The 26,594-nt window shown below is 40.2% G+C and overlaps 1 protein-coding gene across 2 annotated transcripts; it reads left to right on the plus strand.

The window, feature by feature from the left end:
* The first annotated feature begins 288 nt into the window (after nt 1-288).
* Nucleotides 289-26,409, plus strand: CREBRF (CREB3 regulatory factor). Of its 2 annotated transcripts, XM_074915814.1 has the most exons (11): nt 7,544-7,981; nt 9,419-9,596; nt 10,574-10,699; nt 11,566-12,649; nt 13,042-13,044; nt 13,176-13,274; nt 16,920-17,114; nt 19,039-19,228; nt 19,676-19,749; nt 20,131-20,253; nt 20,483-26,409. In XM_074915814.1, exons 2-11 carry the CDS (start codon nt 9,588-9,590, stop codon nt 20,596-20,598), a joined length of 2,019 nt encoding a protein of 672 aa, XP_074771915.1. In that variant the 5' UTR covers nt 7,544-7,981; nt 9,419-9,587; the 3' UTR covers nt 20,599-26,409. The 2 variants fall into 2 exon arrangements, with proteins under 2 accessions (XP_074771916.1, XP_074771915.1); XM_074915815.1 differs by lacking the exons at nt 7,544-7,981; nt 13,042-13,044; nt 13,176-13,274 and adding an exon at nt 289-386.
* Nucleotides 26,410-26,594: the final 185 nt, after the last annotated feature.

The raw sequence follows: 26,594 nt of genomic DNA on the forward strand, positions 1-26,594 counted from the left end.
CCCCCGTCGCTGGAGGGTGGCCGTGGGCGGAGCGACAGTGGAGCCGCGGCTCGGAGAGGGGACGAGGGCCGCCCTCGGCAGGGCGGGGCCGCCGGCCGGCCTTAAATATCGCCCGCGCTCGCCTCCGCCGTCACGTGACGGGGGAGGCCCGCCGGGGCGGCGCTCCATTGGCCGGCGGGGCGGTGGCCGGCGATTGGCTGGCGCGGCCCTTCCCCCCCACCCCCCTCCCTTTCCCGCCGCCCGCCCTCCCCACGTGAGGGGGGCGAGTCACGCGATTTCCGGGAACCCGTCAGGAAGGGACATAAACAAAACAAACCCCGAAGCCGCATGGAGGGTCCGGGCCGGAGCGCGCGGGGCGGCGCCCCCTGCTGAGCCCCGGCCGCCCGGTGAGTGCGGGCCGCGGGGGGCGGCGGCGGCAGAGCCTGGCAGTGGCCCCGGCCGGCGGCTGCGCCCCGGGGAGGCGGGAGGGCAGCGCGGGGGGCTGCGGGGGCGCCCCGGGGCCGCCCGCGGGGCCGTGGCTGCCGGCCCGCCGCCCCGCTGGAGGGGCGGTGGCGGGCGGAGGACGTCCCGGCGGGGAGGAGGCGATGTTCGTGTGTGTGTGCCGTGCAGGGGGCTGCGGGGCGCGGGAAGGGGTGTGTCTGCCCGGCTCCCGGACGCCGAGGCGCAGAGGACGGGAATGGTACCCAGCGGGCAGGAGGGGAGCGAAGTGGCGGTAGCCCTCCGCTCCCCTCGCTCCGCTGGGGGGTGTGGCTGCCGGTGCTGCGGGAGAGCAGCTGTGCGGGGGGTGTCTGGCTCCCAGAGCTGAGGTTTCGGGCCCGATGGCTGGGGGCAGCACCCACGGGGCTTGAGGGCGCGGCGAGAGGGGCTGCGGAGGGACGCGGCAGGCTGGGCAGGGGACGGAGCGCGAGCTTAGCGGGGAGTTGTCGGCGTCCCTTCCATCCGACAGGCGCGGCCCGTGCCTTTACAAGGAAAGCGAGTCTCACAGCTAGCGCCAGGGAAACGAAAGCGCCGTCCTGCTGGGGGAGACCGGTCGTGCTGGTTGTGCGGGTGAAGGGGCTGCTCGCCTGCCCTGCTACGAGGCGCCGGTGCCGTCGGCGCTGCCGCGCTTGGGGCCGGTCCCAGCGCTCTGTTGCTTTGCAGGCTCGTAGTCGTTTCCTCTGCTTTCGACCTGTTTGAATGCTCAGGACGGCCAGGGGATGACCCCTGGGTGTGGGGGGGTTCTCTGCCTGGGGCGTGCAGCGGGGCGCCTCCAGTCCATGGAGGGGCCAGAGGAGGCGAGGAGGGGTCCCGGGCCGACGGACGGTGCGCGAGTGGTGGGGCAGGCGGCGGGAGGGACCGTCCCTGCTCAGGCACGGGGTTTTATGTAACTGACTGGGCCGGGGCGGGGGGGTATGGAGATTCACCGGCGAACGGTGAGCGGCAGCCCCGGCCACTTGCGAAGAAGCTTCCCCCGGGCAGCGGGGGGTGCACCCGGGGGAGGCCGCGGGGGCCGCAGGGCGGGGGCTGCCTCCCGCGGGCCCGGGGAACCCTCCGCGCCCTTCCCGCCACGCCGGGACGGGGGTGGGAAAGGCCGGCGCGGGCTGCCAATGCCCCGCGGGTGGGTGCGGCTCGGCTGCTGCTGCTCGGGGGGGTCCGGGGCCGCGGCCGGTCCCCTCCGGAGCGGCGGAAGGGGGTTTGTTTACATGTCGCCTCACCCTAGCTTGAAAGGGCCGCTGGGCAGGTGAGCGGCGTGGGCGGCGACGAATGGTAGCGCGCGTGGCTGAGGAGCGAGCCACTGAGCGGGCGGGGAGGGCGGGGCGGGGTGGCGGCGGCCGGGCTAGGCTGCGCTCCGCGCTGGCTGGCGGGGCGGCCATGTTGGCTGGGAGGTGTGTTAGTGGGTCAGGGGCGGGGGCGCGGTGTGGGCCGGGGCCGCCCGGGCCGGGCGAGAGCTGCCCGCGGGAGGGACGGGGGCCGGAGCGGTGCCGCTGGCTGCGGAGGGTGCCCGCGGCCCCGTCCTTCCGGAGCGCTTTGCCTTAGGGAGTCCGTCGCTTCTAGGGGTCGGGCCACCGGGGTCCGCCGGCGCGGCTGAAACCGATCAGCAGCCGGTGCCCGGCCCGCGGGGGTAGGCGGTGCCCGTACACAGGTGGTCCCGCTCCGAGAGGAGGACTGGGAGCGTTCCCGCCTCCTGCTGTGAGCCATTCCCCCCACACTTCACTTAGGAAACACCGATGACTTCCCCGGGCCGCCTTAGGAGCTGCCCCCGGGTGTGTCTCTGGCTTTCGGTATCCCCGGCACGGGCATTCGACACCTTTCCAGGTCTGGATTAAGTTCACGCAGGCTTTGAGGCTGGGGCAGCTTGCAGAAAGACCCTCGTGGCACCAAGGTCCGAAGGCTGAACTTTATTTCCCCTTCGTCCTGACGGTCCACAGCTTGGGCGGTTTTTACGTAACGATGCCCGCGGTATTACCGCTGTGCCCTAATCTCATCCCTGGGAGTTGGCAGCGGTTTGACCAACGGCGCGGCATGGCAGGGCCAGCCCCCACACTGCTGCTCAGGGCATCATCTAACGTAACTGATCAGATATCAAAGATAATTTAATGACCAGAATTCACTGTGTCACGCTCCAGCACAAAACACATGCTCTTTTTCAGGCTTCTCTGTGCAACAGGCTGAACGGCTTCAGTCATTCAGCTATGCCAGCTGAAGCGTTAACTTCGCGTTTAGAAGAAGCGTAGTCTTTATGTTGTTGCCACTTAAGGGTAACTTGTTAAAATCATGCAATACGTGACCTGCAAAACAGGATCAGATTCTGATACTGTCTTTCAGACACTTTAAAATGCTTTAAACATGATGATTTAAAGACTTTTGGCCTAAGGTCGCTTCACCAAGTGCTTCTAAGCATCCTGGGGGGGGGGTAACTATTATTACACTTATGTTTTCATAGTAAGAGTTATAGAGGGGCAGACCCAGGGGCTTTAGAAACTTGGTCGATTTTTACTTAAACGTGAAGTCACAATTTCTGTGGGAAATACTGGGTGATTGTTTTAGCAGGAAAGGTTCCTTGTAGAAATATCAATGCTGAGTGATAGTACTTTTTAGAGGTGTGAATAATAACTCGGAGACCTCCTACAGTGCTTTGTAGCCAGTAGTTTACCAGAGCAAAGAAAGAATTGTTCGGTGTTTGATGGAAGTGTTAACTGTTCAGAGGAATCTGCAGCAGAGGCATCAAGCCATTGAACGTCCTTACCGAGTTTTTTTTTAAATAATGAGAGTGGCAAAAGAGCTTTTTGAAGGACAGAGGTTTGAAGTCTCTTCAGTGTTAGCGGGAATTAATTAGGAATGAATAAATAGAAGCTTCTGTCCGACTAATAGACTGATAGTGTGGTATAAATAAGGGAACGCACTGCTTTAGATTCTTATAACTTGCATGCTCATGCAGTGTGGTTGTGAAGCCTATTTAAATGATGGTTTAAAGTAAGTTTGATAAGGATATTTGGTATTTCATAAGACGTGTTTGAAAGTTGCCATTGGCTTGAAAGTCAAGCCAATAGTTTTCTGAAAATCGTAGATTTTAAGGTTTAGACCTTGCTATAATAATTTCCCTGGTTATATTATTATATTAAAAAAAAAAAATCTTCCTTCTGTTTTTAAAATCAAGCTTTTTTTTTTTTTTACTCTTGACTGATGCATTTTTCTGATTTAATTTTACAATATGAAGAGCAGACTAGATTGTATTATTCCGTTCATCATAAGAGTTTTTTTTTCTGGGAACTATAGAATATTTTTTTTTCTTACCCTGAAAGACTTTGTACCGTCAGAAAGTCTAGAAACAACCATCATGTAGGAATGTAGAATATTGCTGGAGATCGCAAGCTAAATTGTTGTCTGGTTTTGCTTTTGTTTCTTGTCTTTGCTTTGGCCACACTCTGCTTCAGGGGAAATCTCCGGCTCGAAAAAAAAACTGAATGTTAGTCTTACTGCTAATTCTCTTGTGCAAACAACTCTCATACTCTACTGTGGTATTTTAATAAAGGTTTATGCAATTCATATTTTAACTATAAAAAGTTTTTTAAATTAATTGAAGTGTGTTAGTAGAGTTCTAAACAGTTTAACATGCTGCACATCCCACTCTTGGCACTAAAATAATAATAAAATCTTAGGGTTTTTTCCAGGATATACAGAAAAGCTAGCACTTCTAGTAGGAATATATTATTCTGAGTATAGTTATAAAATATGCAGATGCAAACCGTTGTTTGTTTAAAAAAAAAATCACTTCTGCCTCTTGCATGACGATCAGTTACTGGCATCTGCCTGTTTGCTTTTGCAGTCGTGCTGAAGTGGAATACCCCTCCAAAGCTGGGTAGCTGGCATTGATGTGTAGGGATATTCATTCAAACAAAGAATGTAGTGCTGTATTTTTTTTTTTCGTAATTCATCAGCTCTTTAACCTGAGGTGTTGCGTGTGTGATTGGAAACCAGAGCTTCTGTTTAGTGGTATCACTTCCAGATCTTGAAGTCTGCCTGCTGTGGGCAAGAAGGATTAGAAAAATAAGGTGGGGGGGTATGGGGAGGGAAGGTCAGCGGAGGAAAAGGAACAAAGACAGTGAAGTAGTAGTTTCCCTCTCCTGAAGGGCAGAGGCTTAAAAGAAGTGAAACAGTCTTACTATCTTCAGTTCTTTTACGTGGCAGTGCTCCATCAAACTTAGGATCTGGGTGTTTTAAACAGATGTTGTTTACTCTCTGGGATAGAGAAAGCAAAGGGCATAATGTCTTAGATGCTTATGCTGGCATTTTAACACAAATACATCACTGAGAAGGCAGAGGGACTTGGCTTCTTTGGATGAGCAGGTGAATGAGGCTATGGTGGGTGGAAGCAGAGGAACACCTTTTACAAGTGTGTCTTTGCTGACCTGCTACCAAAAAAAACCCCAAACCCCACAAAAGAAAACTTAGTGTCTTTGTAGTGGCAGAGAAAAATAAACAAGTAAATGGGCTAATAATTAAAGCATCATGTAGAAAGAAGAAAAAAATTAAAACCAAAAACAAACAACCAAAACACAAGAAGAACATTGCACACAGAAACAAAACTAAGAAAAATACATTCTCTAATTGAAGACCGCACTGAGCAGAGTATGTTCTTTAATAGGAAACAAATTGGCACAAACTGTGAAAGGAAAAAAGTTTTAAGGGAAGCGTAGGAGAACTTCTTGCGTCTCTAACTGTAATACTTCATAAAATGTCCAGATACAGCAAACGCTGCATAGTACATAATGGTTCATTTAAAATATGTGGTATAGTTTTTGTGCGTTCTCTGAAATTTAGTTTGGCATTTTGAATGTTTTAGCCTGAGTTTGTAGGTTTAGTATTGACAGGCTCTCGTGAGATGTTGGTTTTCTATCTGCATCAAAAATGTAACTGACAAACCATGCTGTATGATGCAGTTGCCATCGTGAAAAGTGTAATTGTTCATGTGATGTATTTATAACAGGCATTTAGCTGCTGTGATAATAAGCACTGTACAATCAACAAAATGGTATAGCGACGCTCTGTGTGCTTTTCAAATTGTACAAAATACACATCTGAATTGAGACAGAAATAGCAACTTTAGTTATAGCTACAGTACAAATGATTCATACAGGTGACTGAGGAAGACTTTCAGAGTTGTCAAGCTGAAGGCTGGCAGTTTAGGTTTTTCTCTTATAGGAGCTTCTTTGGAGATAATCTATTGTCGCAGAAGGGTCTTTTACTAGCCTAGGGAAGTGTCATGTGCGTGGTAACTGCCATGCCTCTCCTTAATGCTGCATGTTTTGAGTTTAGGTCCAGCTGTCTGCCAATTTAAATGTGCTGCTGCATTAGTAATGTCATGTAATGAGCCTGCCATTTGTTTGAAGTTCAGTCTTCCCGGGTGTCTTGGGACCACTATTAAACTATCATAAATGTGCATTTTCAAGAAGTAAATATAAATGCAGAGGATTTTTATTAGGTTTTGTAATTAGATTTATGAATTATTAACTCTATAGAACAGGTTTTGGTTACTTATTGATGACTGATGGGGATTTTAACCAATGTATATATGCATGCCTCCATCAGTACGCCAGATCCTTAAATGTTAGATGGACACAGCAGTTCCTGAGATGTCTTGCCCTTCCTCATGACCAAGTGAGGGAGTGAGTCTTCTCCCAGGAGCAGGGGCGCAGCTCCGTGCTGATGTGACTCAGGAATCTGCAGACACAGAACCAAGTCAGGGACTGGCTCCTTAATCACCTTAATCTGATCTAACTGCAGGCTGCTGCCAAAAGGAGTGGAGGCACCCTGCCCGGTGCCTCGGGCTGTGTATTCCACCTGTGATTCAGTTGCTGTGAAGCAACTACAGGATTTCACCTCTGTATCTCTGCGTTTGAGAAGGGCTGATGTAAGGCGTTAGTGAAAATTGTCCTGAAGTAGAAATTCCTGCTGTATTTATATTCGGTAATTCTTATACTGCTGATCTTGAGTTCTGCCATAGATCTTTCAGTTCATTCAAATCTGTATTCATTATAGGTAACATAACAACTGTACTCTTCTAACTCAGTCTTGGGCTGAGAGTGCCAATAGTGATAAATTCTGTAAGAATGGGGCTTCAGCTGCAGTCTACAAAGTTACTTTGCTTCACCGCGAGTTCAGATTTTACATCTGTGCTTCCATATGTGTCGCTGACTTCTACTATACGTCTTTATTTACCAGTTTATGAAAAAATACTGGTAGTTAAGTGTGAACACTGGGAATCTTTTAATGAGGATCTTGACGATTCTGGGAAATTTAGAAAACAGTTGGAAGTAGGTCTGCTGTGTTGGGAGCGTGAAGCACGTCTAGATTGTGCAGCTCCTTGAGGCAGTGTCTTTCTTTTTATGGTCTCATCATGTTTCCCCCCCTCCACAGAGCTACCAAGAAAAATCTTACATTGTAGAATACTTGACTAGATCCTAATAGGATTCAAATCACATTTAAATATTAGTATTATAAAATGTCAAAAATTAAATATAAAGATAATTACAGGAACAATCAGATTAGCTGATATACTGCTTTGACCTAGGAGGACATACACTGTCATGCTTAAATGGGGCTGTAAGTTTATAGCTGAAAGATCACACCAGTCTTTGAGATGGTAAAAGCATTTTGAACGTTTAATCCTTTGTTTTGAGGATTTTTAAATGATCCAGAAGCTCCCTGGTCCCCACACTTGGAAATGTTGGTCAGTTGTTACTGAAGTCAGCGTCAGTACAGATTAAGTTTCACCCTCCCTTTTCTAGTTGTGTATGAAACACAGGGGATGGCTTGAGGTACCTGTTCTATCAAAAACATAACAGAAAAAACTGGAAAGAATCAGCAAATACCTCCTTTCTTTCCCATTTATATCATGCAGTGGCAGAACTTTGCCAATCTCCCATGTGAATGCGGCTGCTGGTGGTGGTGGTCTGGTGTTGACGTCAAAGTATTAATCTGATGTTCCGTGGAAAAAGGCATCAATCTCTGCCACTCTGTATGGAAAGAAATAAAGATACATTCAGGTGTAGATTGCTATTAAAGATTATATCCTTCTCGCCTCTTTCTTTGTATATGAGAATATGGCTTATTTGTTTTAAAGAACAGGCCCTTTCTCCTAGATCAGGCCAAGATGAAAAGCAAACTAGTTGTTCATGACACGTTTAACAGCATCGGAAGGACTAGTTCTGCTGCAGTGTGGCCTTTACTGGGTGAAGGGAGATGGGGTTTGTTGAGGCATGTTGCCCTGGACACAAACTTAACTTTTGTCACTTTAAGATAAGAAAAAGAGTTCCCTGGAAGTTTTGGAGCAGAAAGAAAATTTTCTCAGAAGGAACTGGCTCTTATTCGACACAGGACCCTACAAGGAATGGCCTGCTTTGGCAGTGGTAGCATGGTTTCACTGAGAACTTGCGTGTAGCTGGACTTGTAATTGTTGGTCTTTATATTCTAGCCGCTATTTAAAAAGCAGTATGTTCTGGTAAGTAAAGACTTTTTTGCGTAGTGTCTGTTCTTACCACAGTCTGATGGTATATATGCTGAATATAACAAAATAGCTGAGATACTATCTGAAAGTAGGAATAATCACGGGGATGCTGTCATGTGCTGGTGGGAGGAGGGTTCTGAGCTTAGCTCCGCTCTAGACGAACACTTTAACTTCACTATTTGTTTTTCAAAATGAGAAAATAAACATAGCCTGACTAGATTGCGCCAAAGTCTGATTTAGGAATGATGCTGAGTGAAGAATTCTGCTCAAAGAAACAAATATATTGTAACTAATAATGCTGAAAAACTGTACACGTATGATGGTTCAGTTTTTAAATTATGTTCCTCTAATGCTGCTTTTTTGTTAGACTTTTTATGTAAGGGTAGGGAGCTTGCAGGCAAGCAAGACAGTAAGAAAGCAGCATCCCTGAAGACAATGTAGTTACATTAGATACTAAGGTTCAATACCATGGATTATTTTTTAATCATTTTTGATATAACATTGTTCTTTTTTACTTCCTGTTGCTTATTTTGTGAATCTTTTGTTATACTTTCAGTGTATAGTTACTGATGTTTGTGTTGAGCTGCTTGCTTTTCTACAGTTCAGTTTTTCCTTACGTTGTTAAAAAATGCAGGATTAAGCAGGATATGAGGCTTGGAAAAGCCTTTAAATATACATCTGAAGTAACGATGTGTCTATAGAAACTACTAAACTGATGAAATTACCAGTAGATAAATTGGACCGATTTCAACATGTGCCTTACTTGAAATTAATAGAGAAGATATTTTTATTAGGCAACTCTGAATTTGGCACAATTTTTACTTTGTTTATTTGGGGAAGCCTGTCTGTTCCCTTCCTCTGCTGCTGGACGGTGAGCATGCTTGCTGTAATCCCTCTACCACTAGATGCTGCTATATGAGTGATTGATATAATCTTATCTGATGCTGGATGGATTAATCTCTTAAGAAAAGGAGGAAGTATCACTGAAAAAGTATTACTGCCTATTCTGAAATTAGTATTTAGAGATGCTTGCCTGAGACATTTTTAGAATTTATTGGCTCTGTTATATTAGTCATAAAGATTGTTTCTCTCTTGTATACACAGCAGTATGCTAGTCATTATTTCCAATTAGGCAGGCTTTTCTTTTCATATGTCTATAGAGCTTGTGGTCTTGGTAGCGAGGAAAAAAGGCAACAAAATGTAACTGAGCCAAAAAAGGTTTTTGCAGGAACTCTGTTCTGTAGCATCTGTGGCTTTTTGTTTGATGAAAGATGGCAGAGGAAGAAAATTGCTACATATTCCAGCATGAGGAATAATCACTTTTTGAGGAAAATTTTTGTCTTTCCTTTACTTTGGCTGTTTTTTAAGCAATACCTTTTTGGTGAAGGATTACTTACCTCCTTGGGGGTTTACTGTGTTTATTCTACACAGAAGTCAACAAATAGAAGAGCTCCATCAGGGGGAACTGAAGTTATCCTAAAGAAAAATTTCATTGCATGGATTGTGTAAACTCACTGAGACTGAAGTAAAGCTGGAAAGGAATCTACAAGTGAATAAAACAAGAAGTTTGGAATTGGATTTAGGGAATCTGGGCTTGGAAATGCCTCAGGTAAGTCAGTTAATGATTTTATTTGCTTCTGTAAACAAATCTGCTTCTTTGTTAAAAAAAAAAAAAAAAAAGGTTTAAAAGCAAATTTGACTGACATTAGCAGGGAGAATTTGTAAGAGAATAAACAGTGTATATTTTTTAGGGTCCCAGTAGTGTCTATGAAGGAATCTGTTGCTGCTCTTGGTATTTGTTCACACAGCAAGATTCAGCAGAGTTGTCTTCATGAGGGTGGATGCAATGGAGAGCAGCCTTTTATTACTGCAGTGATTCACACATCAGCACACTGAATGACTTTTAGCAGTACAGTGTTTCTGCCTTCCCAACCCTCAGGGCGAGTGTGTCTAGAAGAGAAATAGAGGTCTGGAATTAAATGTAGCAGAAAGCCTTGCTGCCCATTCCCCGCATGCCCAGTCACACTGTATATTTTTTTTTTTGAAAGTTCTACATTGTTCTCGAGAGATATAACACTCTTGATTTAATTGTAATAAATCTTACTTTTGTTACAATCTCAGGTGGAAGTTTTATGAGTTCTAATGGTTCTAAAAACAGCCAACACTGCTTTAGTACAAAATGGTTTGTATTAGGGTGAAGGCCCTGCAAGTGTGTAGTGCCTATTGATACTCACAGATCTTGCCAGTACTCGCTCTCTTCTACAAATGCTAACATATCCCTAAACTTGGCAAACGCATGAGAATTTCAAACCAACAAAAAAGAATGAATGAGCAATGCTCTTGCAGCTATATGATGAATACAAATGTGTCCTTTGATTAAAGAGCTGCATGTTGTTAGCTGCTCTTAAAGCATTCTCTCTCTCTGAGAAATGACATGCTTGTCTGTGGAGGTAAATGCCTTCCAGATGCAACTATAGCACAAGTTCAGAGACTTGGATGAAATGGCAATAGTCATTATGTTTTGTTGAAGAAAAGAATATGCCTTTTTATAGTATGCTTCAAATCTCAGTATCAATTTTGTTGTAGCCCAGTGTGAGTGGAATGGACCCTCCTTTTGGGGACGCCTTTCGGAGCCATGTGTTTTCAGAGCAGACTCTGATGAGCACGGATCTCTTGGCAAGCAGTTCAGATCCAGACTTCATGTATGAACTGGTAGGTCAGCTTTCTCTATGTGTACATAACTTCCTCTCTAATAGAGACTAATACCCTGAGTTCATGTAGTAATAAAGGGGTATTTGTTCAAGAATGCTAAAAGATTATTCATTACTGCTAGCTACTGATTAGGGAAGAGCCTTAACTGCTTGTCCAGCAAATGTGATGCTTCCTCAATAGACGCTTGCTAAAGCTGGCCATCAGGAGAGGTTTGATACACAAGTCTCAAATAGAGCTGTGTTGACATTATGTAATGGTGCTTGAGACTGTTCCTTACAGTCTTTTCTGCAAGAGCAGCTATATGCTGTTTCACCCAAGCTGTGAATGCAGGGGAAGCAAAATAAAAGTTGACTCATGAGCTACTTATACTAGCTTTTTTTTTTTTTTTTTTTCTCTGCATCAAGGAAGAAAGGCAGCTCATGGTCATTAATTGATCATGTTAGAATTAGGTTTTCTAGGGACTGGTAAATTTAAGCATATTATGTTAAGCACACAACAAAGATTGATCTAGGTTAAAAAAGACTAGAACAGCTTGCTTGTGATGTCTGTCGTATTTTAAATACATGGATATTGATACTAGTCTAGTTGCTGATGACCAGATGAATTTGCAATAGCAGAAAAAGAATCCAGCAGCATTTGACTTGTATCTTTAGCAATCTCTTCAGAAGGATCTGCTGCTGAAGCACAAGAAGCTGGACTTCATTCTGAACCTCAAAAGCAGCTTTTAGTTGGAAGTTGAGGTATCTTCATATGTTATCACTCTCTTACACTTCACTGGAATTAAGCTCCCCGTACTAGATTGAAGTAGAGGACAGAGATGATTGATACTTTTCTTGGTATTAATTTTTAACTTGTCTTATGCACAGGACAGAGAAATGGACTATCAGCAAAGTTCCAGAGACAACTTACTTTCAATGGAGGACTGCAAAGACCTTGAGAATTTGGAGTCTTTTACGGATATCCTGGACAAAGAAGCTGCTCTCACCTCAAAGTGGGAGCAGTGGGACACCTACTGTGAAGACTTAACTAAATACACTAAATTAACCAGCTGTGACATCTGGGGAACAAAAGAGGTAGATTACTTGGGCCTTGATGACTTTTCAAGCCCATACCAAGATGAAGAGGTGATAAGCAAAACACCAACACTGGCTCAGCTTAACAGTGAGGACTCTCAACCTGTTTCTGATTCACTCTATTACCCTGATTTGCTCTTTAGTGTAAAACAAACCCCTTTAAATTCTTTGTTACCTGGCAAAAAAATTGCAACCAGAGCAGCAGCCCCAGTCTGTTCCTCCAAGAACGTTCAGGCTGAGGCACCTTTGTCAGACTGTGTTCAGAAGGCAAGCAAACCTGCAACGCAACCTGCTTCCAGTACACAAATCATGGTGAAGACCAATGTGTACAATAACGAGAAGGTGAACATTCATGTTGAATGTAAAGACTACGTTAAAAAGGCAAAAGTAAAGATCAACCCTTTACCACAGAGCAGACCAGTGCTGAGCCAGACACATGCTGATGCAGCAAAAGAAAACACCTGCTATTGTGGTGCTGTGGCAAAGAGACAAGAAAGAAAAGGAATAGAGTCCCCGCATAGTCACAGTACGCCTCCTATTTTGCCTTTCAAAGAGACTCAAGAGCTGCTCCTCAGTCCACCCCAGGAAACCCCAGGGCTAGTTGTGGGGGAGAGCAGTCTTTCTGCCAGCACATCAGTATCAGATTCTTCACAGAAGAAAGAAGAGCACAACTATTCTCTTTTTGTAACAGACAGTTTGGGTGAACAGTCAGCCAAAGGAGACCCTGAGGAAGATGAGGATGATGAGGATGATGTTGAAGATGAAGACCATGATGAAGGATTCGGCAGTGAGCATGAGCTGTCTGAAAACGATGATGAGGAAGAAGATTATGAGGATGATAAAGATGATGACATCAGCGATACTTTCTCAGAACCAGGTACCAGCAAAGTTGGGCTTTGTTAACATAGAGGTTAATGGATTTGTCTGCCAAGTGGGAAAGAACACTTTAGAATGCTTCATAGTTACAGATGAGCAACACTGGTCTTAGAAAATATGGGATGAAAGTTTATAATTTAAGTGCTTTGCAAAATGTAGTTAATGAAAACTATACAAGGTCTCTATTGCACTGTTTCGAGAAAAACTGCATAAACTGTGGTCATGCAACAAAATCATAGAGAATACAGGAAACCTATCTTGTAGCCTAAGCTTATAAAGCAACTGCCTGCAATTGTTGTCTTATTTTTTTGTGACTTGATAGGATGTGTGGAGCTTTCTAGTGCTTCAGTAGGTTGCTGCTTTGAATTTATCCAGAGTTGTATCTGTTGATAGCTGGTATGAAACCATAGCCTGAGTGAAATAGTTTCATAATTACCTAAGCCCTACTGTAGGTACAATTTTCCACAGAATCCAAAGAATACCTAGCACTGAAACTAATAGAATCATTTCTTGGTGGTTTTCAACAGTAACACTTAGTGAGTCTTCAAAGGATACTGAATTCCTCTCTTCTGCATGTAGAAATGGAGCCTTAACAACAGATATAAGAACTAACCTTCACCTAGAAGGTAACAAAGCGATAACTTATGTAAAAATAAAATCTGAAGGGAAAGGGACAGAACTGTAAACAAGTATTAGTTTCATTGTAGAAAGTATTGTAATATTCACATTTTATAAATGCTTTGTAGTGGAGTACAAGAGTTAAGGTATTCAGACATTTAGCAAAATGTAACTTCGGGGGGGAAAGCAGCTGAAATTTTGCCTTTTTAAAAACAGCAGCTTCCATAAAGCTTGTCAGTTTGTCATAATGAACTCTCAGATTAAATTATTTTCTAAGTCGATTTCCTGAGTTGGCATTAAATTTACCGAGCATTATGCCCTTTATGTTACTTTTACATATACATAACACATTTTTATTAGCATTTTAAAACCTCTTCCTCCCTTCTTCTGAATTGAACTCCCTCTACTTTCTGGGGCTTTTGAGTAGCTATTACAGCTCTGTAATGATTGCTGTACTGCACGGTGCTTTGCAGCCCACGGAGGCATGTTGCACAGAAAGCCTGATAACCTTGAAAAAGAGATGTTGTATTAAAATACTGGGATTTTGGTTGATGGAATTACATTAACTATTTGCTGTTTGTTCAAATTTTACTGACAAGCAATTGTTTTTGCCTTCTAAATACATCGTGCAGTACAGTATCTGAGGAACAAGCTTATACAAGCTTGCTAGAACTTTTAAGTGAATGAAGCCATTCACCTTGAGTATGGTGATACTAGGAGTTTCACCATACGTTTTGCTTATATTAGAAAGTAATGTCTCCGTGTACTTTAGTAATGTCACTCTTGTACTTTGTGTTACTTTTTACCTTTAGAGTAAAAGTAAATACTCTGGATAAAGTTTCTAAAAATAGGCAAGGCATGGGAAGATTTAACCTTCCGTAGTACAGCCAAAATCAGTTGATAAATTTAGAGTGAAGATGTAATTTATGGAAAGGATAAAGACTTAGTTATTGCTAACCCTCTGATGTATTTTATACACAGTTTGCTTTTGTTTATTCTTCTCTGTGTATGTTTTTGGAGTGCATGAAATGCTTTCTTAAAGCACTAGTGTTGTCTGAGGAAATACTTAGATATAGTGAACTTTGGGAACTCAAGAGAACTAACAAAAAATGTGACTGGCTGTTGGGCAACAATGTTGTTATTATCACCATGATACAGATTTAGCCATTTCGATCACCTCCAAAGGAAATTTATTATGGGAATTATCAGTCCCGGCTTTTTTTAGCATTTAAACTATTTTGGCATTACTAGTATATTTTATGTATCTCATTTAATAGAAATATTTGCAAATGACTGCTGCTCCTATCAAGTATTGAAGAGATTTCAGAAATGGGAGATGCAGCATGTGATTCAGTTTTCAGTAGCGCAGGAGAACTAGCTGATAGGGGAAAGCGCTTGTAGAGACATGGAGATTGTTTAAAGATGTTGCATTGCATCTGTTCTGAGCACCTGGACCCTCAGCTGGGGGGGGGAAAGACTCACAGATGGTTTGACAGGAGTCAGTATGATTAAATGGTAAAGAAAAGGGGTTTTCTGTGTTTGTTTTGGTGGGGCTTTTAATTTGGGAAGATGCAGAAGCCACATCTATCCTGTTCTCTGTTTTACTTAATTTAACCCTGGTGAATTTAAACCTAAAACCATAGTAAGGGATGTGAACAAAGATTTTTAGGAGGAACTTGTGCAGGGCTTGAAAGGTAAATAGAATAACCTTTTCAGATTTCTTAGAAGCCCACCAAAGAAAGTGAGACTGCTCTGTGATCTTTCCTAAGAGGAAAATTCAAGGAAGATGAATACAGTGCACAAAAGCTAAACAGATTTGTTGCACTCCTGTATGTTACGGACGAGGTTAGGACATAGTGCACTAGATTATTCTATGTAACTTTAAAATGATAGCAGGTCAATGCAAGAGTTGCAAGGCAGGATGCATTAAGTCAACATAATTTAAGTTGCTAACTTAATTATAGTTTAAATAAGCAAACAGGAAGTCTTGATTTTAACCTTGTACATTTGTACACATCAGCTCTTAAAGAGATTTGTTTTCATCAGTTGGCTTAATTCTGTGTTATCATGAAGATGGGCTAAATTTATACATATCTGTATAATGAGTTACGTAGCTTGACATGTTTTTTTCAAGTGGAAAGTGGGTTTTTTAAAAGTATTTTGATACTTATGTCAAACAGCATTTGGGTAAAATGGAAGTACAGTTAAAAATGTGGTATTTGAAACTATAATGTAAATTGTTGTAATTTTGGGGTATAGAAGAAATTTTTTTTATAAAGCACATTTCATTGTTTGATTTGCCTTTAAAATATACTGTATTTTTAATAAGTACATGTAAATTTACTTTTTAAAGTAAATTATGAAATTATTAGAAACAGAATTTCAGAACTAATTTCATCCTTCTATGCACCTAACTTTTATTCATACTTTGGGTTATGAGGTGAGAGTCAGACCAAAGCAAGAGTTTATTTTTCCTCTTTCAACTGTTTTTTCAAGTGCAAACAGACTAATTGAAAGGACTGTTTTAAAAAGAAGAAAGTGTTCTTTGTGCTACTGTTAAAAGATAGAAGCAGAGCTCAAGCAGATGGGGTCAAGGCTTCTTAAACATATAGTCTGTCCAGTGGTTGGCTTTTCTTTAAGCTTCATCTGTACATGCAATGTTTTGAAACGCATTCTTTTTTAGTAAATGTAAACTATTGTATAGCATTTTAGTATAAAAGGTGATGCAGTGGTTTGGTTTTTTTTAACCTTAGTATAGGTTGTTTTTATTTTCTAAAGCATACATGGGGTTTTAAAACTGTACATAATTATGGTATAAATATTTATGCAATGTGAATAGTTGCATTGCAGCTTCCATGTATAATACTTCACAAACTTCATCATATCAAGTCCATCATAATGTACCTCTAAATACTGAGTACCTTTACTGTGGATCATTTCATCCCACTAAAGAGGTAAAGAAGAGATTGAACAGCTTGTATCCATATCCCCTCAATTTAGATGGTCTTTTCTTATGGTCATTGTCTTCATAACAGACCCCCCTTCCTCTAGGCTAATAGAGATGGGTGGTTTGGCTTACTTCCCAAAGGTATTCAAACTTAAGGAAGAGCAGAAGTTGGACTCTGATCATAGTAGGTCCCTTCCAACTCAGAATATTCCAGGATTTAATAATTTTTATTTCCTTATTAGTCTTTTGATAATCTGTCTTTATTATCTGCTTTTCTTTCAGTGCTTTTTGATTAGAGATTAGTTAAAATGTGGAGGTGAGTTAGGATTATGTTCCTGTAAATTCTTGGAGAAAATTGTAAGGATGGAAGAACACTCTTCAACAGCTGTCATCTGTACTCTGCAGTGCTAGGATTGTGGGGGAGAAGAGTAATAGAGCTTAAGGGGTCAGAGAACATAAAGGGGCTTTCAATGCATAAATAATTTCTCTCTTCTCAACCAATGAAGCACCATCAACAGCTCAGTGTCTATCCCGGAATTTAAGGCACGCACCCAGTGGTAGTTGATTGCTGAAAACCAAGTCTATTAGATCATGTAAAACAGGCCTCATCTGTGGTTTTGATCCTAACTTAAATACTCAGTTCACCATTAAAGGGCTAGAAACAGTTTTGTCAAAATTATATAAACAACGCAATGCATCCTTTTAGGGTATGAAAATGATTCTGTGGAGGATTTAAAAGAAATGACTGCAATATCCTCTCGGAAAAGAGGCAAGCGAAGATATTTCTGGGAGTACAGCGAGCAACTAACACCGTCGCAACAAGAAAGAATGCTGAGGCCATCTGAGTGGAATCGAGATACGTTACCAAGTAACATGTATCAGAAGAATGGTCTCCATCATGGTAAGAATAGAGTCCTAGCTACAAATGAATGTCTGTCGTTCTGACGCCTTCAGTAGCCAAACTTCCATCCTTGCAAGTGCTGAGAAGTTGTGTTTTGACCATGAAAATAAATCCTTAAAACACTGTAGGTCTGTTGCTTAGTTAGCAGAGTTCTGCACAGTGTCCAATGAAGGCACAGTGAACATACAGTAGTAACTTTCACTGTGGTTTCTTCCAGAGGAAGGTGGATGAATTGAGAATTGTAACCTCCAAGGGCTTCCAGTGGAAACCCCAAGAGTTCAAAATTTTCTCAGTGCAATACTGTAAACATGTTGGATGGGTCTCTTAACTGGTATTTGCACCTTGTAGATGTTAGTTTCAGTCTTGCTTGCGTTAGAAGTAATCTGGAAGTGATCTGAGATGCAAAGTTCACATTAACTGCAGTATGAACTAAAGGTCAAGCAATAAGGCGTAACTGTCTCTGTTTGCTCCTCCCTACTTGTTTCTCCCACCTATGTGAATGCAGCACAGTCAAGCAGTTACTCTTCTGTGAATAAACTTTTTGTTTAAAATACCCTCTTAGAAACTTAAACCAATTGGTTTAATAACCGTGTTTTATTGCCGTAACTTTTTGATTAGCAATTTGCTGTACTGCACATAGACTAACATCACCCAGAACAGACCACTCTTAGGAGTAATGTTTGTTTTCTTGTCACAGGACCTCTTTGGTAGGCTGCTCCATTTGATTTTGGCTTTGAAGGACAAAATGAAAGCAGCTTCCCTGGTTATAATGTTAACATTCCTTTACGGTTGAAAATTACTATCTTTATCATGGTGGTTTATCTTCCATTATTAAACCAAAATAATTTTTTAATTGTTGTTACTTGTAAATTTATTCAGGGAAGAAAACTTGTTTTTTTAAATCTCCTTAGTTTCTATATGCTTATTTATTTTTTAGTGAAATAATCAATACCTAAAGTGCCTGCCAGTTCCTTCTTGTGAAGGCTTATATCTGTACTTCTTATTAAACACCAAATAACCAAACATGTCTTGAGGACTCAGTCCCACCAGACACTTGGAGGAACAAGTCAGGTGTATATGCAAGGGATTCGTAAGTTCAAACACTGTTTAATTTCCAGAAGCTACAGAATATAACACGTGTAGGATTTTATAATTTTCATATACAGACATGTACCAAGGTCATCTACTACCTCAGATAAATCATGCTAAATTATTAACTCTTCTAATAAATATTTCTGGAGCAGATCTTGTTAGTTTTATTAACATTTTCATGCAAGTCTCTGTAACAACCAGAATTTTTAATAGAAATCTAGAAAAAGACATGGGAGTGGCAGAGAATTTTAAGGAATAAAATTGTCTTGAGTATGTGTATTTCCTCAGGAAAACCAGGCCTTGAATTAGCTTCAAATACATATCAAGGGGTCAACTAGCCTTTGTGTACATTATTTAAGCTCCATATCACTGAAGATTGTTCAGTACCAGGCCTCAACACTCCTTCTTAATACAGAACTTCAGCAGCAGGATTATTTAGGAATGTATAGTCAACTTGAGTGTGTGAGAGGATATATTGGCTGAACACATGAGTTAGCAAGTTACAGTTGGGGCAAAACAACTGGGTTTGACCTTGACATACATTTTTCATCACAGTTGGTTGTGTGTATACTGTCTATCACATCCAGTAGCCTGGCCAGCAGTATTTGCTCTTATCTGATCTGGATATAATATGAATTGTACAAAGCAGTTTGTCTGGAAATCCTCTTTCTATTGTGAAAGGCCATAGGGATCACATGATTCTAGTCCATTCTCTTGTAATGAACAAAGGAACTTAAACTGCACCCAAAAAAATACATATTTAAGAAAATTTTTTGCGGGTTTGTGTATGTATTGTCACTTCCTAACCCAGTTTTCTGCATATTTAAAACAGGAAAATATGCAGCAAAGAAGTCACGGAGGACTGATGTAGAAGACCTGACTCCCAACCCCAGAAAACTTCTACAGATTGGTAATGAGCTGAGGAAGCTGAATAAAGTGATCAGTGACCTGACGCCAGTCAGTGAACTTCCCTTAACTGCCAGACCAAGGTCAAGAAAAGAAAAGAACAAGCTGGCTTCCAGGTATATATTAGATAACACTACATGGATGACTAAATTTGTATTGCTACAACTGTATGATTAAGGTCTAACTGATTTTTGCTTCAAGAGATCCTGCTTCATCATGGCAGTTCCTGCAATAGGCTAATTACCAGTTTATCAAAAAGCAGGGCAGCTGGCATTTTGGAGATGTAGTTTGTTCCCTAGATAATGATGTATTTGCAGCAGAAGCTGGCTTACTTAGCTGCAGGGCAAATGATTGATACAGTGATAAAATCTGCAAGTGTGAAATGTAAGCAAATATCAGTAGCAGAGTGCTTTCAGTGAAGGTGGGTTACTAGATAGATGATTTTTTTTTACATCACAGCTCTGGGAGTATTGGTTGATAAGTTCGTGTGGCAAACAAACAGATGCTCTTAGTATTTTGGAATTTTTGTTAGTGTTCTAATTCTTCCCCTCTTCTTACTATAGGGCTTGTAGACTAAAAAAGAAAGCCCAGTATGAAGCCAATAAAGTAAAACTCTGGGGTCTCAACACGGAATATGGTAAATACAACTCTTCACATCTTAATTTTCCTTTTGTTCAGACAAGTCTGTGTTTTGCACCATCATGTAACCTGGGTCACATCTGGCAGTTTATAGAGGGTTAGTACAAACCCAACAATTTTGGTGGTACAAAAGCAGTCCACTCCATAAAGTGTATGTAAATTAGGTTATCTGCAGTGTTGAGCTACTTTATAGATGTAAATTACATAAATGTATGCATGTAGTTTAATTATTTTTTTTTAATATTTTTACATGTAATAAACTATTACATCTTAATTTTGCAGTAAGTGTGATGTGACTCCTGTGATAACTGTGTGTGGACAGCTGTGGATCTCTTTTGCTCTGGGGGAATGTACTGTAAATATTTTTTTTTCTCTGCAGATAACTTACTGTTTGTGATCAACTCCATTAAACAAGAAATAGTTAGTCGGGTGCAGGTACCTAAAGATGATAGAGGAGTCAACATGGAACAGAAGTTGAACGTGCTTATTAAAGACACTCTTGGTAAGCAGTAAACTTAACCTATTTGCATTTATGCAAAGAGACATATGTTAGATTGCAAACAATTACTGGAGTAGAGAAGAGAAAGGAGCACCTCCTAATTTCAGTTGTCTGTGCCTTTTGGTGGAATACTAACTAAAGTGTTCATTGGCTTTGTATTACTGATAAGAATGTACAGATACGTGCAGTGAATAGTAACCTTACAGCATGTTTTCTTACCCTCCCTTTTTAGGACTACCTGTAGCTGGACAGACATCAGAATTTGTGAATCAAGTTTTAGAGAAGACTGCAGAAGGAGACCCCACCGGTGGCCTTGTAGGGCTACGAATACCAATGTCAAAAGTTTAAGACGTGACTTCAGCCGTTCTCATTGGTCAGATTTTACCTGTGTTGTCAAGTACTTCATTGTAAATTACATTCTGGTCTGCATGTCAATTTAGCATTATGTAAACACTTACAATTGGGTTCCATTGTTTTTAAATAACAATGTAGTAAAACAAATCAAAGCATGATATAAAATGCTTAATAGCATTTTTGGACCATAAACCAGATAGTTTCAAAGCTGCTTTAAGCTTAAATATGGAAATGAGGATTCTTTTTAAAATTAAGTTATCTAGGACCAGAATATATCACTTTTGTTTTAGAAGCAAAACTATGTTTTTGCTGGTAAAAATTTGTAGCATATGCCAGACATTGTGACAGGTCTATGCTCCAAGTAAAATAAGAGGAAGCGTTTTTTTGGTAAAGTTGTCAGTTTAGGGAGTTTTTTGGTTTTTTGTAATTGGATTTTCTTTTGTTCTTAAAAACTAGTAAGCTTTCTTCGCAACCATTAACTTGTACATAGCACACGTGGCATTAGAGCTAGTGTGCCATATAAGACTTTAATTTTCTGAGCTTAATATAGTATTTAAATGTCTGTGCAAGCAAGAGAAAAAAAAAAAAGTATATTCTTTGTGCCTTGTATTTTGGGGGGAGAGCTATCAGTATAAGCTGGTAAAGTTTTGTATGAAGAAAACCCTGAGGGGAAAAACCAAGATGTATAGATGGTAAGATTATAGGTTTTAATGTATTTGTTCCAGCTCTTAAAATTTTTGAATGTATATAGGAATATGTTGAAAATGTAGATATATGCCACAGAGTCTATGTATTGTATAAAAGATGGCTCTAGAAAACTCAATTTCGGTACTTTGGCCGGAAGAAAACAAATACTTGCACATTAATGCGATTGTTTATTTTTGTACCAAAGACAAATGCAACTGATATGGCGAACTGCCAGTCTAAGTAAAGTTTTGCACAGCTTATATGATACTGTACTGAATGTAAAAACAAATGAAAAAAAAGAAAAAAAATTAAAGGTCAGGGTTAGGGATCTTACTGAACTGTGAATTTTTTTGTTTGGGTCCAATTATCTACAGAAGGAGCATTCATACATAACAATATTATTTTGCTGTTCTTGTAGTTCGCTTCCATGGTAGATAAGTTGGTGGCCGTCTCGGAGTCTTTAAATCTTTTTTCTCTGCACTTACTGTAGGAGATTTTAATATATTTGGATTTTAGTAAGCTATTGGTAAAATAGTTTTCAACTTTGAGAATTTAAAAAAAAATATTTAGCTTGTTGTAGTATACTTCCACCAAACAACCAAAATAAAATTATTTTTATTGTAATGTGTATATATGTAAAGAGAAAAAAGAGCTACAAATATCTAATTCCTTAGTTGCCACTTTTCCAGTTGATGTATTATTATGCATGTGATGTTTCCAAGGATCAACACAGGCTTCAAACAAAACAAACAAAAAAAATTTATAGACTTTTATATTTTTGTACAGGTATTTCAAAACTAGCTTCTTCAAACTTATATGTGACTTATTCTTGTTAATTCAGTAGTTTCTATGATTGAGGAATATTAACACACAGTTCTTATTTGCTCTTCTGCTAATAAGAGTTGGCTTTGTAGTCAGTGTTAACGTACAGATTAAAAGCTTTAGCCTTTGATGAGAAAGTCCTTTATCTCAAGGCAAGATCATTCTCTGGTTTCATGGACCCCCCCTTTTCCTCCCTGTTCTTTCTCTCCCTATTTAAAGATGACAAAACACTGTTTACTGAAAATAGAAATACCAAATATTTTCAAATGTAGCTGCTGAAAAGAAATGCAAAAGTCCATGAAGGCTTTCTCCCCACTCCCTTTGGGGAATTTCTCCACTTCATTTCTAGTTTGTCTAAGTTTGTTTGTACTGTGATTCCTTTTTGTTTATAAGTAGATTATTTTTATATCCAAGCTTGTACTATAAAAAAAAAAAAAAAAGTGAATTGGTAATAGTGCAGTAAGAGTGGCCGATGAAGGTGGCAGTCCTGCCACATACATGTGAGTGTGCACACAACTTACTTTTTATCTTAATATTTTGGAAGACTCAAAGGGAGGAAGAGGCCAAAATACCACTACTGAGCTGTACAGAAAGTCTTTCCTACAAGAGACTGAACAAATACCCAGGGCAATTTAGGCAAAACTTTGTAAATCCACTTAAGACTTGCAAAATCTGAGTGGAATGTGGGTGTTTTTGTTTCAGGTGTTTTTGTTGCTGTTGTTAGGGTGAGGTGAGGGTTGGCTGCTGCTTTCCACAGTGGGTCAGATGTATTCCTATTGTAATTATTGCCAGTGTTGCAGTTATTCCGGAGATGCATACGGCCCGTAAAATCCCGACAAAGAATGTCTCTTGTGAAGTTAAGGCCATGTCTGTACCGAGATTTTTGAATACCGTTGTTCCTTTCTCATGAATGGTGTTAACACACTGCTCAGATACGAGAGGTTCTTACACTATATCCGAACTGTGTAGACAAGGCAGCATTTCTTAACATTGAGAGCAGTTTTGCAATTGGATAAAAACTTCTGTGACAAATTAAACTGACGAGGTATTAAAAAGCCCCTTTTTTACTGCTCAGAAATACTGGGCAAATACAACTTTATAGCTTTTTATTTTTGTCTGAAAACCAGAATATGATTTTGGTCTAGCATTTCAAAGTAGACTTTGAATCTTTAGTGAATTCCATACCCTTGCATTTCAGTGTTTTCTATGTATTATTTTAAGTTAAAGCTTTTAAATAGTTGAGCTTTTTAATGTTGACACTTTATTTTGTACCTATTTATATGTATGTATATCTTAGAAAAGCACTTTGTTTAAAAAAAAAAAAAAGAAACTGCGTTTTATATGATTCCTGCCACTTGCTGCTAACTCTGGGCTGGTCAGAATGCTGCAGCGATACTTGATATAAATAAAACCTGGCAGTAAAATGTAGAGTAAAGATAAGACCTTTTGCTGGTTTAACTTTATCATAAAGGTGACATAGGCAAGCTGTGCAGCTTTACATTTTAACCAGGGGACTCTGTGGCATTTAAACCGTCTAGAAATGGTTGTACTTTAATGCCAGTAACAATCTGCTTCCTCTAGTGTCATTAAAATATATACATTTAGTGTATACTTATCACAAACAAAAATCTTATAAGGGTATAAAACCCAACAAATGTACATGTTCTGTTTTTTGCAATTGTGGCATGCATTTTTGGATGATCTTTAGAGAAGACCATTTTCTAAAGATTTTCAGTGTTCATACATGGTATGTGGATCTTAATGAAGTCCTGGATTTTTTTGTTTGTTTTTGAGTGTAGGCATTGTGAATATTCACTTTTAATCCTATATCCAAAAACAATTACACATTTTTGATTTAATACAGACAAAAGCTCTTCCTTTTTCTGATACACTGGATTCTCTAGAATTTGTTTCCATATTAAAAGCATGCTGTCATAACTGCTCTTGTTGAGATCTCGTCAGTCTGAACTTAGGTGCCACACTTTGAATTGATGGACTGCTTGTTCTACTGTACCATGTATGATTCTTGTCCTTTCCTACTTCCTTCATGACAGATGATGATGTGGCTTTATATTGTGCCTTACTTGTACATCTAGAACTAAATGTTTTTCATTCCCTCTGAACTCTTCAAACCTAATCCTTCTGAAATTGAATCAGAACTGATAAAAGCATCCTAAAGAAAGTCTGGATAGATCTGATTTTAGTTTCTCTCAGTAGTAGTCCTTTTGTATTTAATATGGAAGACCAGTTTTTGAATGGCCTTGCAAAATGTGGGGGTGCTCATGAAGGGTGTTTTTTAGCCCTAAACCCCTTTTGCTAACGCTTCCTTTTATGGTTTATTGAACACATTTACTGATACTTGGTGAGTACTTTTTTTTTTTGGATGAGAGAGACTTACTACTAAAGCTATGTTTATGTGTGGATGGGCTGGATTTTCTTATCATACCAGTTGAAATCATTGCGATTTAATGAAGTTGCATTGCTATAAAGCTGATGTGAGAGTCAGGCTCAGCTGTGTTCAGTTCCTATTTCTTTATAGACATTTTTCCATATTAAAAGGGCCAGGAAAAAGGTCTTTTTAAAAAATGCAAACTAAAAACTAAAATGGATGAAGGGTCTTTCAACTAACCTAAAAGCAACCAGACACTTCTGAAAAACTGTGGTGTCAGTTTTGATTTTATCTTAAAAAGATGCCCCCCCTAATATTTATCTGATATTTGCCTTCATTAATAAAACAGTTAGCTTATTCACAAAATATGAAGACTGGATGTGCTTTTATTTTCCATAAATCACTTAAACGTAGCAGGTTTTTTAAAGCTCTAAAAGGTTTTATCAGAACTTCAAAGGGTTGTATACAAGTTGCCTTCAGCAGAAATAGCAAATGCAATTCTGTTCCTCAAACGTGCTTGCTAGTCTTCCTGAAATTCTGTTGAGGCATAGCCCGATTATGTACCATGAATGTTAGGATCTGTATTTGGCCTTGAGACCCGAAATTCAAGAATGCACCTAATCATGATTTTATTTTCTCTTTAAGTTGGAGGCTTCAGTTGGAATTATCCAGTTAAGTGTGCTGCTAGATGTGGTCTTGGCTTATTGACACAGCCTTGCACACAGCTGAGGTTTATTTTGTTTACCCCAGGGATCGTGTGAAGTACATTTCAAACAGTTACTGCTTCAGTGACTGATTCTTCTTGTAACTATATTAAGGGCATTAGTATGTTGAGAAAACACCACTCTTGAATATCTCCCAATATAAATTGGGATTCTTAAATGTCATTAATGAAAGATGGCACTTTTAGGTTATATCTTCTTTGCAGCATACAAAAATGTCTCGTATCTTTCTACAATTTACATTTCACAATATGCCATGTTTTTTCCCCCAATGCTTCTAGCATGATAAGAAGGTGTGTGTGCGCACTGAATTATAATCCTCAGCCTCTTAGACATTCATGAACTTCCACAAGAGCAAATACTGACTATGCACTTATTGTCTTTCTAATGAGCTGTGGAGTTAAAAGTGGAGATGGAGCTATTTTAAACCACACTTTTTTTTTTTTCCATTAAAAAAATAAAACTCCAAACTTTTTAGTTAATATCAGCATTCAGAGGTTTTCTTGAGTTAAAAAATATTTTGTAAAGTATCTGTGTAAGTCAGATTTGGGTGAGTTAACTAGCTACTGTAAAGAAAACTTCTGGATTGGATTTGGTATTGGCAAAAGCACACTCTATCAAAATCTTCCGATTAAGAAACAGAACATAGTAGTAGCACTTAATTTTATTAATCTTTCTTATAATGATGGATATTCATACATTCTGGTTTGAATCATCTATCCTCCTAGATTATGTCCAAGTAAAACTTACTGCTCAGTATTTGTGGTTGAGTGAACTCTCAAGGCTGATGGCACATGCGGACATGGGTGGTTGACAGGCAAAAAAAAAAAGCATTTTAAACAAAACATGGCATCCTGTTCTGCATATGCTTGGGGTCATGATTGTAATGCTGTCCTTGATATTCTATAATCAACTTCCAACTGGAGCTCGGAAAAACTTACTGAAAGTCTTGTCTCTGTTAGAAAATAAATTTACCTTGTTAAAAGCATGATCTGTTAAGAGTTGCAATGTTTAATGTTGGTTAATAGTTGTGCAGTTTTTATTTTTTTGAAAAGAGGCACAATTGAACTATTGACTTTGTTTACTCTGTCACCCTTGATCCCTAGCACTTCTATTCAGATACAAATTCATCAATGTATGCAACATCCTTTGTAATTTAAAATAAAAATTGTGGAGGAAATATTATCTTGAATCATTGTATTTGTGGAATGATAGCAAAGGGCATGTGCTACCTTGAAGTAAATGCTCTCGGTCTCCTGGTATTGTCAGCCAACATTCCCTTGGAAAGGATCCTAGCTAGGTAAGGAAAGAACTTGTTTTGCCCTGCCCCGGGTGAGCACTCATAATAACTGCAGCCTTGCGAGGCTGCT

Source organism: Athene noctua, chromosome 12 (genome assembly GCF_965140245.1).
Source record: "Athene noctua chromosome 12, bAthNoc1.hap1.1, whole genome shotgun sequence".
Taxonomy (NCBI): Eukaryota; Metazoa; Chordata; class Aves; order Strigiformes; family Strigidae; genus Athene; species Athene noctua.